Consider the following 14,156-nt stretch of genomic DNA (forward strand, 5'->3'; position numbering starts at 1 on the left):
TTACCTGAATACACTGAGAAGTCTCTCAGGGCAACTTCCACTTTCCTGGGCTCACTTCCTCTGTCAGACATTTAAACGACAACCTAAGGAGAGGCGAATAACACCGAGTGAGCTTTTCCTGCAAGAAAGCAGCAGTTTTCCCCAGAAAAGTGACACTGCCTCATTTCACAGCCCCTCAGGGTGCTGCTTCTGCCCTGGCTGCTGCTTCTGTTAGCTCCAAATCAGTGCAGCCTGCACACCCCGGCTCTCCCGTTAATTCCAAATCAGTGCAGCCTGCACATCCCGGGTCCCCCGTTAACCCAAATCAGTGCAGCCTGCACATCCCGGGTCCCCCGTTAACCCCAAATCAGTGCAGCCTGCACACCCCGGCTCTCCCGTTAACCCAAATCAGTGCAGCCTGCACACCCCGGCTCTCCCGTTAACCCAAATCAGTGCAGCCTGCACACCCCGGCTCTCCCGTTAACCCAAATCAATGCAGCCTGCACATCCCGGCTCTCCCGTTAACCCTAATCAATGCAGCCTGCACATCCCGGGTCCCCCGTTCCAAATCAGTGCAGCCTGCACACCCCGGCTCTCCCGTTAATTCCAAATCAGTGCAGCCTGCACATCCCGGGTCCCCCGTTAACCCAAATCAGTGCAGCCTGCACATCCCGGGTCCCCCGTTAACCCCAAATCAGTGCAGCCTGCACACCCCGGCTCCTTGCCAGCGGCTGTTCCGCGGCCGGGAGGAACACCGGGGCACGGTCAAACCGGCGGCCGCCTCCCCAGCGCGGTGGCCCGGGCCCCGCTGGGCTCTCCCCGCCCGGCCCCGCGCTGTCCCCGTACCCGAGCCGGTGCCGGGGCTGCCGCGGCTCGCGGGCTCCAGGGGCGGCCGGGCCGCCTCAGCCGCCGCCGCGCTCCAACGGTCCCGGCCGCCGCCGCGCGGCGCCCCGGCCAATCAGGGCCCGCCTCCGCCGGGGGCGCGCGGCCCCCCGCCAATCCGCGCCCGCCCGGGCCCGCCTTCTCGCGCCCCTCAGCCAATCGGCGGCCAGCGCCGCCTGGCGCGCTCCCGCCCCCGCCGCAGCGCGCGCGCGCCGCGCGGCGCTCACCCGGTGGGGGGGGACGGCGGGACCGCGCAGGCGCAGCGCGAGCGGCCGAGGGGGCGGCCCCGCCCCCGGCCCGCCCTGAGGGGAGCGGGGCGGGCGGAGCGATGGCCGGGGGAGCGCCGGGGGCCTGTCAGCCACGGGTCCCCTCACAGCCGTCCCTCGGCACCGTGACAGCCATGGATCCCGTCACAGCCGTCCCTCGGCACCGTGACAGCCATGCATCCCCTCACAGCTGTCCCTCAGCACCGTGCCAGCCATGGCTGTCCCCTCAGCACCATCCCTCGGCACCGTGCCAGCCATGGCTGTCCTCTCACAGCCATCCCTCAGCACCTGTCAGCCATGGGTTTCCTCACAACCATCCCTCAGCACCGTGCCAGCCATGGCTGTCCCCTCACAGCCGTCCCTCAGCACCTGTCAGCATGGCTGTCCCCTCACAGCCATCCCTCGGCACCGTGCCAGCCATGGCTGTCCCCTCACAGCCATCCCTCGGCACCGTGCCAGCCATGGCTGTCCCCTCACAGCTCAGCACCGTGCTAACCATGGCTGTCCCTCAAAGCTATGAACGGCAGCCATCCTTCAGGACAGTCCCCTCACAGCTGTGAGTGACTGCCGTCCCCTCAGCACCGAGCCACAGCCATTGCTCACCCATCCCCTCAGCTCCCAGGGCTGGAGCTCCTCTGCCGTGGAGCCAGGCTGGGAGAATCGGGATTGTTCAGCCTGGAGAGGAGAAGGATCCAGGCAGAGCTGGGGGGCTCACCTGGAGAGGAGAAGGATCCAGGCAGAGCTGGGGGGGCTCACCTGGAGAGGAGAAGGATCCAGGCAGAGCCCCTGGCAGGGCCTGGAGGGGCTCCAGGAGAGCTGCAGAGGGACTGGGGACAAGGATGGAGGGACAGGAGCCAGGGAATGGCTCCCAGTGCCAGAGGGCAGGGCTGGCTGGGAGATTGGGAATTGGGAATTGTTCCCTGGCAGGACCCAGGGAATGGCTCCCAGTGCCAGAGGACAGGACTGGGTAGGAGATTGGGAATTGGGAATTGTTCCTGGCAGGGTGGGCAGCCCTGGCACAGGGTGCCCACCCTGGATCCCTGGCAGTGCCCAAGGCCAGGCTGGGCACTGGGACACCCTGGGACAGTGGAGGTGTCCCTGCCATGGCAGGGGTAGCACTGCGTGGCCCCTTCCAACCCAACCCATTCCATGGATTGCTGTTTCTATGGGAGGGCAGCCCAGGCTTGTGAGGACTGTGCCCCTGCAGGAGTGTTCCCTGTGCCAGGGGAGGCTGTCACCGCTCCTGCCATGTCCCACATCTCTGCAGCCACCGCCACAGCGGCTGTTTCCAGTGCCAGCATCCCCTGCTCCATGACGTGACCATCTCTGTGGATAACAGGTTTCCATGGGCACTGGGATGTCACTGCTCACAGAGCTGGCACTGCCAGCTGTGACCATCCCTGTGGATAACAGCATGCCATGGCACCAGGATGTCACTGCTCGCCTTGCTGGCACTGCCAGCTGTGACCATCCCTGTGGATAACAGCTTGCCATGGGCACTGGGATGTCACTGCTCTCCTTGCTGGCACTGCCAGCTGTGACCATCCCTGTGGATAACAGCTTGCCATGGGCACTGGGATGTCACTGCTCGCAGAGCTGGCACTGCCAGCTGTGACCATCCCTGTGGATAACAGCTTGCCATGGGCACTGGGATGTCACTGCTCGCAGAGCTGGCACTGCCAGCTGTGACCATCCCTGTGGATAACAGCTTGCCATGGCACCGGGATGTCACTGCTCTCCTTGCTGGCACTGCCAGCTGTGACCATCCCTGTGGATAACAGCTTGCCATGGCACCGGGATGTCACTGCTCTCCTTGCTGGCACTGCCAGCTGTGACCATCCCTGTGGATAACAGCTTGCCATGGGCACTGGGATGTCACTGCTCACAGAGCTGGCACTGCCAGGTGTGACCATCCCTGTGGATAACAGCTTGCCATGGGCACTGGGGATGTCACTGCTCGCCTTGCTGGCACTGCCAGGTGTGACCATCCCTGTGGATAACAGCTTGCCATGGGCACTGGGGATGTCACTGCTCACAGAGCTGGCACTGCCAGGTGTGACCATCCCTGTGGATAACAGCTTGCCATGGGCACTGGGATGTCACTGCTCGCAGAGCTGGCACTGCCAGCTGTGACCATCCCTGTGGATAACAGCTTGCCATGGCAGCGGGACCAAGTGAGGGCGGCGATTGCTGCTGGCTGCGTTTCCAGCCGCGAGGCAGCAGCAGCCAAAGCAGCACCGGGAAAAGCGTCTGCTGCGGGCTGCAGGGAGAAGCGCTGCAACCTGCAAAAGCGCCAGATGGTGCCATGGCTTCAGTTATTTCTCCATGCCTCCGACTCGGAGCTCAGCTTCCCCTCCTCTGAGGGCTGTGCCGTCCTCCTTCTTCCCAGCGATCCCAGGGGAACCCGGCCTGGCTAGAAAAATAGAGTTTTACTTGCTTAACAACGAGACAGGGCCATTAATTAGTCACACGGATTAAAAAGGAGAATAACTTAAAGTCTAGTGATGCCGCCAAGATGCCACCTGAGGGCTGGGGTGGATTATTCCCACTTCCATTCTTAAAATTGCTGATACTTTTAATGTATTCAGGGAAAAGAAATCCCAGGCTCTTGCACGTTCCTCAGTCTGCTGATTTTACCGAGTTGTTAACTGCATTCAGAGTTTTCCTGTCAGGAATCAGGTGAGTTGGTTACACACCTGTATTCCTGAATCTCTCCATTTTAAGGAAAATCAAGTTCCCGACACTTGATACAGATTTCTTCCTGCTTCTTTCTTTCCCCCAAATCTTGGGACCCCAAGAAGCGAGGGAACTGCAGAATTTATTAGGGCTAAGTAATAAACCAACGTTTTCCCCTTAAAATGTGCCAGAAGGAAATGTAACAGATATCCACAGCTTGTAGAGGCAGGGAATGCTGTTCCCTGTCAGGGGAAGGCAGAAGGAAAGGCCTGAAAACCCAGCAGGACCCAAGGCCTCAGCCCAGATGGTTTTAGTGGGCAGAAGATGGACCATGATGGGGAGCAACGTGTCCAGTGCCCACCCAAGAAGAGAAGGTGGAGAAGGAGCAGCCTCCACCCTAAAACCTCCATCTTGCTCCATATATATATTATATCCTAAACCCCAAACTCTGAGTTTTCCACCCTGTGCCATCACACACTCCTAACCAACTCCATACCCACAATCCCAGCGCTCTCAAGGAATTTTGGAAGCCTCTCCAGGCTTCAGGCCACGTGCAGAGCTCTCCTGCGGGTCTGTGCCTTTCAGCACAGAAAGCCCAAAACTTTGAGGAGCCAGGGCTCCAACACTGAGGAACTACAGGATTGTGTGTTCACTTCCAAAGAGGGCATTGTGGGAGGAAGAGGAACAGAACCCGTGCAAGGAAGAGGAACAGAATCCGGGGCAGGACATGAGCCACAGGGAAGGATTTTCTCTGGTGCCATGTCCTGAGGGCACAGATATTCCAGTGCCAGGTTGGGAATGGGCTGTTGGGAGCAGCCCTGGATCCTCCTCTGAGACACCAAGGTGGAATTTTATACTCATTTAGATATATATTTTAAAAATTTATATGTTCACGTGTGTCCCCCAGGGAGTGCTCCTGGGCTGGGTTAAATGCCCAGAAATCAGCTCACGGACCTGAAGGTGCCTTTGCTTGATCCACACCCCAGCACGTCCCCGACTGCAGCGTGGCTGTCACAGCCTGTGACAGACCCGGGCTGGCAGTGGCCCGGAGGTGCCACGGAGTCCTTGTGGGCACTCATCCTTGGGACAGAGCAGGATCTGTGTCCCTGAGGCTCAAGGCAGTGCCCGTCGCACCCAGCGGGTGCCCGCCATCCCTGGGGAGGCAGGCCTGGAGGAACCTGTGGAGGCTGCAGCACGCTCCCTGCCCGTGGCATCGCAGCCCTGGCATCTGGCCTGGCAGAGCCCACCGCCCTGCCAAGGTGAGACTCCCAGCCCAGCTTCTCCACTCTAAACCCACACCCAGCACCAGAGAGGCCTGAACTGAAGGGACAGGAGACCAGCCGGGCTCAGTTTTGAACCGGGAGATGCAGCAGACCCTGGAGTAAGGAACAATTGTGTGGAAGTGCAGCAGCACCAACGCTGCCATTTTATCTCACACCCACTACCTCCAACAGGACACAGCCCCAGGCCTGCTGCTCCCTCTCAGGGCTTTGCAGGGGGACGAAGCTGGGATCAAGAGGCCTGGGATGAAGGCAGGACATAAAAGAAACAATGGGAAGGATTCCACTGATTGATGAATGGAAAGAGGTATTTGCTTTTACAAATAAGCTTTAGGTTTGCCGATAAATGAAATTGGATATTGAAAGAGGAAAGAAACAATGGGGGGAAACCCTAAATTAAAAATTAAAAGAGAGGGTTACAGATTAGAGAGAAATCTCTGGTAGCAGGCATATTGGGAAGTCTGCACCTCTCAAGTACTTCAGCCACTGGGGAGAGAGAGAAGGGAAATGCAGCCGGGAAATTGGGATAAAAAGGAGGAGGCTGCATCCTCCAAAACTTGGGGCACCCCAGGGGAATGCCCCATGGCCTCTCCCTTTGTTTGAATAAAGTGAAAGGATTCCTCTGTCTCCGTTTTGGACATAAAGCCCTGATGTTTGCGGGTGAATTTTCCTGACATTTCCTTCCCTGCACACCGCAGGGGCAGGACTGCCGAGCGCAGCTCCGGGTTACACCGGGGATCCCAGGAACACTCCCTGCATTCCACGGAATAAATGGCATTTGGGATTCAGCACTCCCAGTGGGGAGGCCCCAGCCCAGCTCCCGGGCCATCCCAGGTGGATTTATGGCTCAGCCTTCCCCCGACGCTTCGCTCTGGGCTTGTGCTTCCCCGCAGAGCTCCCACCCGCTCTCCCCCGGCTCCTTTCCCTCATTTTTGGGGTTTTTACATCTCAGATCCAACCAGCTCAAATACTTTTTAATACATTGAAAATGTAAAATAAAGCATATACGAAGTACATACAGTATATATATATACACATATTTCAAATACTTAAAATTCTTATGTAAAATATGATTTTTTTTTCTATATTATTTGTGTAAAAATACATTTTCAAATGGTGTCACCTCGATTTTGCTGTACAGACCCTCAAGCCCAATCGAAGTCCCTTTTATAAAGGCAAAAGACAAAGGTTTAGGATTTTTGGAACTATGTTTACAGGCCTGTTGTCCACACAGGAAAAGCCTCTGGGAAACAGTATTGGATTGCTTCTTTGTGAGAATTCCCGTTTTTATTGCATTAATAACGTCAGGAACAGAACCTTCTCAGTTGTGCTGCAGTGAAACCCCCTGGCCCGGCCGAGGAACTGCCCCCGGTACCCTGTGACCACCTCAGAACCCTCCTTTGCCCGCTCTGTCCAGATACTAAAATATAGATTATTTAAAATATATTACTATAAGCTCTCCGACTCGCTCTGCACGCACAGCAAACGTAAGCATCAAAAACCACCGGGGGCCGCTCCGGCTCCGGTCCCGTCCCTGTCCCTGTCCCTGTCCCTGTCCCTGTCCCTGTCCCTGTCCCTGTCCCTGTCCCGTCCTTGTCCCTGTCCCTGTCCCTGTCCCTGTCCCTGTCCCCTGTTCCCTTTTCCCTGTCCCTGTCCCTGTCCCTGTTCCCGTCCCTGTCCCTGTCCCGTCCCTGTCCCCTGTTCCCTTTTCCCTGTCCCTGTCCCTGTTCCCGTCCCTGTCCCTGTCCCGTCCCTGTCCCCTTTTCCCTGTCCCTGTCCCCTTTTCCCTGTCCCTTTTCCCTGTCCCTGTCCCTGTCCCCTTTTCCCTGCCCCTGTCCCCTTTTCCCTGTCCCTTTTCCCTGTCCCCTTTCCCCGTCCCTGTCCCCTTTCCCCTTTCCCCTTTTCCCCGTCCCTGTCCCCTTTCCCCTTTCCCCTTTTCCCTGTCCCCTTTCCCCCGGTCCCGGTCCCTGTCCCGGCGCTCCCAGCAGCCGGCGGCGCTCTGCCCTCCGCGGCCGCTGACCCGCGCTAAGCGCTCCGGGAGGCGATGCTCCCAGAGCCCCGCTGCGGGAGAGCCCAGCCCCGCTTCATCCTCCCCTGGGCCTCGGCAACCATCGCACGGAGCCGCCCCGGAGCGGAGCCCCAGAGCCGCCCCCAGGCCGCCCTCCCGCCGCGGACGGCGTTTGCTGCCTCCCTCCCGAGGGTCCCCCAGAGGGTCCCCCAGAGGGTCCCTCCCGAGGGTCCTTCCCAAGGATCCTTCCCAAGGATCCTTCCCAAGGATCCCTCCCGAGGGTCCCCCAGAGGGTCCCCCAGAGGATCCTTCCCAAGGATCCCCCAGAGGGTCCCCCAGAGGGTCCCCCAGAGGATCCCCCAGAGTGTCCCTCCAGAGGATCCCTCCCAAGGATCCTTCCCAAGGATCCCCCAGAAGGTCCCTCCAGAGGATCCCTCCCAAGGATCCCCCAGAGGATCCCCCAGAGGGTCCCTCCAGAGAGTCCCTCCCGAGGATCCCTCTTTTGGAGCCCTCCTGAGGGTCCTCCAGAGGGTCCCTCAGAGGATCCCCCCCAAGGATCCTTCCCAAGGATCCCTCCAGAGGGTCCCTCCCAAGGATCCTTCCCAAGGATCCCCCAGAGGGTCCCTCCAGAGGGTCGCTCCCAAGGATCCCCCAGAGGATCCCCCAGAGGGTCCCTCCAGAGAGTCCCTCCCGAGGATCCCCCAGAGGATCCCTCCCAGTAACGACCTGACCAGGAACTGCTGCTCCAGCAGCTGTTTTGTGCAACCAAAAAACAAAACAAAACAAAATAAAACAAAACAAAACCCCAATCCAACTCCCCAACCAGTGCAACTGCTTGGAACCTCCTCCTTCCTGTAAATTCCCAGAGGGAAAATAAAATTCCACACCGAATTCCTTCCCCTGCTGCCCACCCGGCTCAGAACCTGAACCCCCAGGGCTGCGCCGGCACCTCCCGTGCCACAGCCTGGCCGTGGGGTCTGGGGCTGGGAAGCGAAGGTTGGTCAGGCTCTAATTCCAGTTCTGTGTCCTGAAAAGGGGAACTGAAACCTCCTCCCTGCTCAGGTTCCTTTCCCTGCCACAAACACTCTGACATCAGGCTTTGGAAATCCTGGATTTTTGATACCTCCAGTCCCTGCAGTGCCATTAAACTCATTCCTGGGGGACCAAAGTCTAATGGTTTAAACTCGGTCACGACATCCCTTTATTATAAATCCCGTGTGGAGGTGGATTTGCTGTCGATGGGGAGGAGCCTGAGCAGGGGGACAGGCTGGTCCCACCCAGGAACTCCACAGGATTCCCTGCTGAAGGCATCAGCCCACACCCAACTGCAGCACGTGAAACTTTGGGGTTTTGTCCCCATTCCAGGGATGATTCGCCCAGCCCGATACCCCGGACAAGCTCCTCGTTCTGTGCCCTCTGCTCACCTCGGAGCTGCCCCGGGCTGGGCTCCGAGAATCGAATTCCTCCAAAAGAAACAGCAGCCAGGCAGCCCAAGCCAGGTGTTGATCCGTGAAATGGAACTAAGGCACTGACAAGTGGGAACGCCCGAGCCACCAGCACAATCCCACCCTGGCCAAGGCCAGCTGGGCCACCTCCGTGCCCAGGGTCACCGAGTGTCCCTGCCAGCCCCTCCCGGGGTGGCACGGCCAGATGGACACCTTCCCACGGGATGGCTCCGGGAATGGCACTGCCCGGCGCTGCCAGGGAGCGGGCACAGCACGCCCAGCCCGTGCCCAGCTGGGAAGGGCTCCAGGGAAACCCAGCAGCAGGAACCAGCCAGGAGGGGACGGTGCTGGAGGAGCCAGGGCAGCTCTGAAGAGCTTTTCCAGCAGCAGCTGAGTGCTCAGGGTCACAGCTCCCTCCTCATCCTCTGCTTCCTCCTCTCCAGCAGCCTGGAAAAGCAGCCTGAGAGGAGCCAAGGAGAGGCCAGAAGTGACCAAGTGTGCACAGAAACCCCTGACTCTCCCTGAGGACTCTGTCAGCTGCACATCAGCCTCTCCAGGGCTGTCCCAGCCAGCAATGGAAGTGTCCAGGACTACGGGAAGGAGCTTCCCTCCTGTCCAGGTGAGGCCTGAGGGAGGAGGGGACAGATCCTGCTCTCAGCTCCAAAGCAGCCCACACTGCCTCCCTCCCCAGGCTTACAGAAATGCAGGATTTCCTCTTCCCAGGCAAGAGCTGGGAGTGGGAAGCGGCAGGAACTGGCACAGGCCAGGGGTTCTTGGGCTACCCCATCACCACCAGGGGTGGGAGATGCTCGTGGGGACAACTTTGTGCAATTTTTTAGATTCAGAAGAATCGAGTTATTTTCTAATCCCTAAATGCTCCTCAGCAGGGGATGCCTGAGCAGCGGTGGGGGATCACGTCAGTGGGGGTCACTGCTCTGCAGTAGATTTCAGATGGCAGAACCCAGAGCAGGTGGTGCTGCAGCTCCTGCTGCTCCAGGGACAGCTGCACCCCCCGGGCAGGGAAACGCTCCTGCTACCACGGGATCGAGTCTGCAACTCCCTTTTCCTTGTCATCACCAGCTAAATCACAGAGTCATGGAATATCCTGGGCTGGAACAAACCCACAGGGATCACCCAGTCCAACTCCTGACCCTGCCACGACACCCCAACAATCCCACCCTGTGCCTGAGAGCGTTGTCCAGAGGCTCCTGGAGCTCTGGCAGCCTTGGGCACCTCTTGTTCCTTGGAAAATCACCCGGGAATTATTTCTGCTCCTCCCCAGCAGCGCCGGGCTCCCGGGGAGAAGGGGAGGGGAGCAGTAGTACGAAGGAAAGGGGAAGGGGAGGCAGAGGACCCCGTGCACCACTCAGCTGCCCCACTGCCGTGGGAGTATTGCTTCAGCTTAGAAAGGCCTTTGGATTAAAAGTGAATTCAGTGCTTTTCCATCAAAAACATAGACAGCTCTGTTCCCTGACCAGGATGCAGCAAGAACAGCCCTCGGGTGACTCGTGCTCCATCAGCTCCCGGGGACACGGGGCCTCGGTGCTTCCACCTCCTTACGGGGAGCCACCAGTGTCCCCAGGCAGCTCTGAGGGCTGCCCCAGCACCCCCCCTCAGCTGGGCTGAGCCCAGCCCAATTTGGTATTTCAAACACAACGAGCCGCCCAACAAGGCCCAGGCAGACACTCAAGTGCCTTTCCCCACACCCAGGAAATACAAAATCTTGGATAGAACCTGGAGATGTCTGACCACGGGGGTGCTTGGATGAGAACAAAACGCTTCCCACCTGCCCCTGTGTCCCAGCAGCTGGCTCTGGGCCATGGGATGGCAGCTCCAGCCCTGGGAATGCCAGGAGAGCAGATTCCTGCCAGCCCTGGGAATGCCCAGGGGAGCAGATTCCTGCCAGCCCTGGGAATGCCCAGGAGCACAATTCCTGCCAGCCCTGGGAATGCCCAGGGAAGCAGATTCCTGCCAGCCCTGGGAATGCCCAGGGGAGCAGATTCCTGCCAGCCCTGGGAATGCCCAGGGGAGCAGATTCCCGGCAGCCCTGGGAATGCCCAGGAGTGCAATTCCTGCCAGCCCTGGGAATGCCCAGGAGCACAATTCCTGCCAGCCCTGGGAATGCCCAGGGGAACAGATTCCCGGCAGCCCTGGGAATGCCCAGGGGAGCAGATTCCCGGCAGCCCTGGGAATGCCCAGGAGCACAATTCCTGGCCGCCCTGCCCGGCCAGGCTGGGCTGTGTGAGCCCTGCCCCTGGTGCTCCCAGGCCTGAGCTGTTTGGTGACTCCCAGGGCCAGCCCAGCTCCCTGCAGCTCCAGCAGCAGCACACCCAGCTGGGTTCTGGGGCATCTGCAGACCAGGAACGCCAGCCCGCACTGCACGGCCCGGGAGCCTCTGGCCAGAGGGAAGGGCAAAGCAGGGAAAGGCTGGCACGGCATCGGGGCTGCTCCAGCTCCCAGGGACCTGAGGCGGGAGCAGCTCCTGCCTCGCTGCTCCGTCGCCGCGCGCGGCCGGACTCGGATTGTCCCGTTCCCTCTGCCAGGAGAGCACCAGCGATGGGCTGGATCCCCCCGGGGAGAGCAGAGCTCAGCAAGCGTGCTCGGAGCAGGCTGGGGTTACTGGAACTACAGTAAAGTCAAACGCTATCTCCTAAAAGATTGAAAAAATATCTTTAAACAAAATAATGTGGCGTATTTACATAATTCCTTAAGTGCAAACTCTTGTCACAATTAACGCGATTTCGACTCCCTGTACAAGAAGGTGCTCTTTCGTTAATGAAAGAAGGACTCGAACTCTGCATTCCTGATTCAGTGACGTGTCTCTTGTGCAAGGCAGTAAAATTCCTGTTTCTTCCCGAGATTCTTGCGAAGGCGGCCCCCGAAGGCGTTACCGCACCACCAGGCAGGAGACGCAGAGCTTGGAGGGGCCGATGCAGTCGTCGTGGCAGAAGGCGCCGCAGCCCTTGCACATGATCATGGCTTTCAACCTGCAGTAGCATTTGGAAGGGGCATCCTCCACGGCGCCGTCCTCGGCGAACGCCTGCACCGGGAGGCTCTGCCCGTGGCCGCCGGCGCTCGCGGCCTGCCCGGCGGGGATGGCGGTGACGGTCACGGAGAAGGACATGACGTTGCCCATGGAGCTGGCCAGCTGGCTGCACTCGCTGACGAGCGAGCCCCGGCCCACGTCGGGCGAGGTGGAGACGTTGATGGTGCCGCTGTAGCTGGGCCCCAGGAGCTGCGCCCCGGCGCCCCCGGGCAGCTTCGGGGGGTGCGGGGCCGGGAGCAGCGGGGGCTGCGCCGGGTCCGGGGACGGCGCGGGGGGCCCCAAGAGCTCCCTGCCGCCGTGGCCCTTGCCCCTCATGGCGTGGGCCATCTGCTCCTGTGCCGCCTGCAGCAGGTCCCGGGCCAGCGCCGCGCCGTCCAGCGCCGGCGCCTTCTCCTCGGCCGCCAGGGCCGGCTCGGCCTTGGGCCCCAGGGAGCCGGGGCCGGTGCCCCGTGAGCCCTGCTCCTTCTCCCCGTGCTCCTCGTCGACGCCGACGCGCTCCCGTTCATCGCCGGAGCTCTCGTCGGCCGCGTCCTCCTCGCCGCTGCTGCCCTGGCCGAGCTCGGCCCCGGCGCCCTCGGCGGGGCTGCTCAGCCCCACGCGGGGCTCGGGGTTCAGGGAGAAGCCTCTCCTCAAGCTCTCCGAGCCGCGGCCGTACGTGGAGATGTTGAGCAGGTAGTGCCCGGACATGGCAGGCTTGGACGTCCTCCTGCCCGTGAAGCCCAGCATGAATCTCTGGCTGGTGGAGCCGTTTTCCACTGGGAAACCTGAGTGTGGGAGGTTCAGCTGCGAGGGCTGAAGGACGGGCAGCAGGTTCTGCCTCTGCACCCTCTTGATGAGAGTCTGCAGGATCTGCTCCTGGGTGGATTGGCTCAGAGCCTCGTGGCCCTGGTGCTGCTCAGCACCGGGGTCCTTTCCCGAGGGGAGCGGGAAGGTCCTTGGAACGTGAGGCAGAGGCCGGTTCTGGCAGAAGATGTTCCCGAGCTGCTGCGGGGGCAAACCCGACGGCCTGTCCCCCGCCTCGGCGCCGCTCCCCGCCGCACCGGGAGCTGCCGCCCCCTTCTCTTCCTGAGGAGCCACGGGCACAGTTCTCGTTTCTGCTTTGGTCAGCGGCTTGGGCAGGATCTGCTCCAGAGGGACGCTCTTGCCCTGGAGCAGCTGGGTGACCAAAGGGTTGTTGGCAGGAATGCTGGAGCTGGCTCGGGGCAGGGCCCCACCGGGGGCAGGTTTGAGGCTGGGCGCTACGGAGGAGCTGCCGGAGCGGGGGACAGGAGCGCCCACGGCTCCAGCCCGGCCTCCAGGGCCCATGGGCGGCCGGGGGGACACCAGAGGGGAGGATTTGCCTTCGGGAAGGTCACAGCCGCTCCCTGCCGAGGCTCCCGGGGCTCCGCCGCCGCAGCCGGGCCCGTTCCCGGGGCCCGGAGGCGCCGTCCCTGCCCGGTCCCCGCTGGGGGTGCCCGGGGAGCCGGGGGTGGCCGTGCCCCGCGGGGCGCTCGGCGCGGCCCCCGCGCCGCTCCCTAGCGCCGGGGCAGCCGCGGGGGCCCCTGGCTGTAGTTGTGCTCCAGGAGGATGGCGAGCGGCCCCCGGCTCCGCCTGGCTCCCCAGCTGCGAGCGGGGCCCCGCGCCGCGGGGAAGAAACCTTCTCGAACCTCCCCCGCTTCCAGCTCCTGCCAGCTCCAGTGCCTCTGCTCCAGCCGCAGCTTGGGGGGCTCCGCCGGGGTCTCTCCCGTCTGCCCCCCTGCCCGGGGGTCTCCCCCCGCCCGGGCCGGGCCCCGGCACGGCTCCCCCGGCCGAGGCGGCGGCGGCGGCGGCCGCTGCCCTCTGAGCCTTGGCCTGCTGGGCTCTCGCCTTGATGTCGGCCAAGGTCCTGGCCCCTGTCCTGCCCGGACTGCTGAGGGAGAGGGGGAAGCGTGCCCTGGGAGAGACCTGGCCCGCGGGAAATGGCATCGGCGAGATTCTGGACACAGGAATCTGCAAGAGAGCAGGAGAAAAGCACAGCTGAGACACGGGGAACACCCGACCCACGGCTTCGTGTTCGCAGGTTCCTCTGAGAGAACCGGTGGTGGTCGTGGAGAAATCCCTTTGGAGAAACCCCTCCTATCCCTGCCTCGAGACAAGAGACCTGTCCGAGCCCCGCACGCCTCCCGCGCAGTTTTGGGGTGCTGCAAACGCCGTGGCTCTGAGTGGAGCTCATCCCTCGTGCCACCCCAGAGCCCCCAGGCTCCCTCCCTGAGGGGCTGATCCAGCCCCTGCCCTGTCAGCCCCTGTTCCGCTGTTCAACGTTATTCAGATGTAATTTCAGATCTAATTTTGTATTCAGATGTCCTTTGAAAGATGTCACCGTCCTGCTGGACTCAGCTTTGCTCCTCCCTCCTGCTCACCCATCATTTGTCTCCTCAGTGCCTTTCTACAAAGCCATAATAATCCCCTGAGCTAGAGAAAAAATGACAGTAATTTACTCTTTCCTTCTAAAACATTTTCCCCAACGTCCCAGCTGACTTTCCCCATGTTTGCTTTCCTAACATATGTGCCCTGTGCTGAGCCTGGTGATGCTCCCCTGCAGAGATCTCAGGGAGT

General features: G+C 61.0%; 2 protein-coding genes across 27 annotated transcripts in view; both read right to left on the bottom strand.

The window, feature by feature from the left end:
• DTNB (dystrobrevin beta) overlaps nt 1–913 on the bottom strand; it is a 141,939-nt gene extending 141,026 nt beyond the window's left edge. For all 17 annotated transcript variants that reach the window (XR_014953507.1, XM_085574246.1, XM_085574247.1 and 14 more), the window contains exons 1-2: nt 826–913; nt 5–83 (exon numbers count right to left, since the gene is read on the bottom strand). The gene's annotated coding sequence lies outside the window, so the exon portion shown is untranslated. The remainder of the gene's footprint in view (nt 1–4; nt 84–825) is intronic.
• Nucleotides 914–11,184: 10,271 nt separating this feature from the next.
• ASXL2 (ASXL transcriptional regulator 2) overlaps nt 11,185–14,156 on the bottom strand; it is a 55,677-nt gene continuing 52,705 nt past the window's right edge. For all 10 annotated transcript variants that reach the window (XM_085574221.1, XM_085574220.1, XM_085574219.1 and 7 more), the window contains one exon: nt 11,185–13,550. In XM_085574221.1, the coding sequence (XP_085430347.1) occupies nt 11,424–13,550 (2,127 nt within the window). In that variant the 3' untranslated portion in view covers nt 11,185–11,423. The remainder of the gene's footprint in view (nt 13,551–14,156) is intronic.

This window comes from Lonchura striata, chromosome 3, assembly GCF_050655825.1.
Source record: "Lonchura striata isolate lonStrDom1 chromosome 3, ASM5065582v1, whole genome shotgun sequence".
Lineage (NCBI taxonomy): Eukaryota > Metazoa > Chordata > Aves > Passeriformes > Estrildidae > Lonchura > Lonchura striata.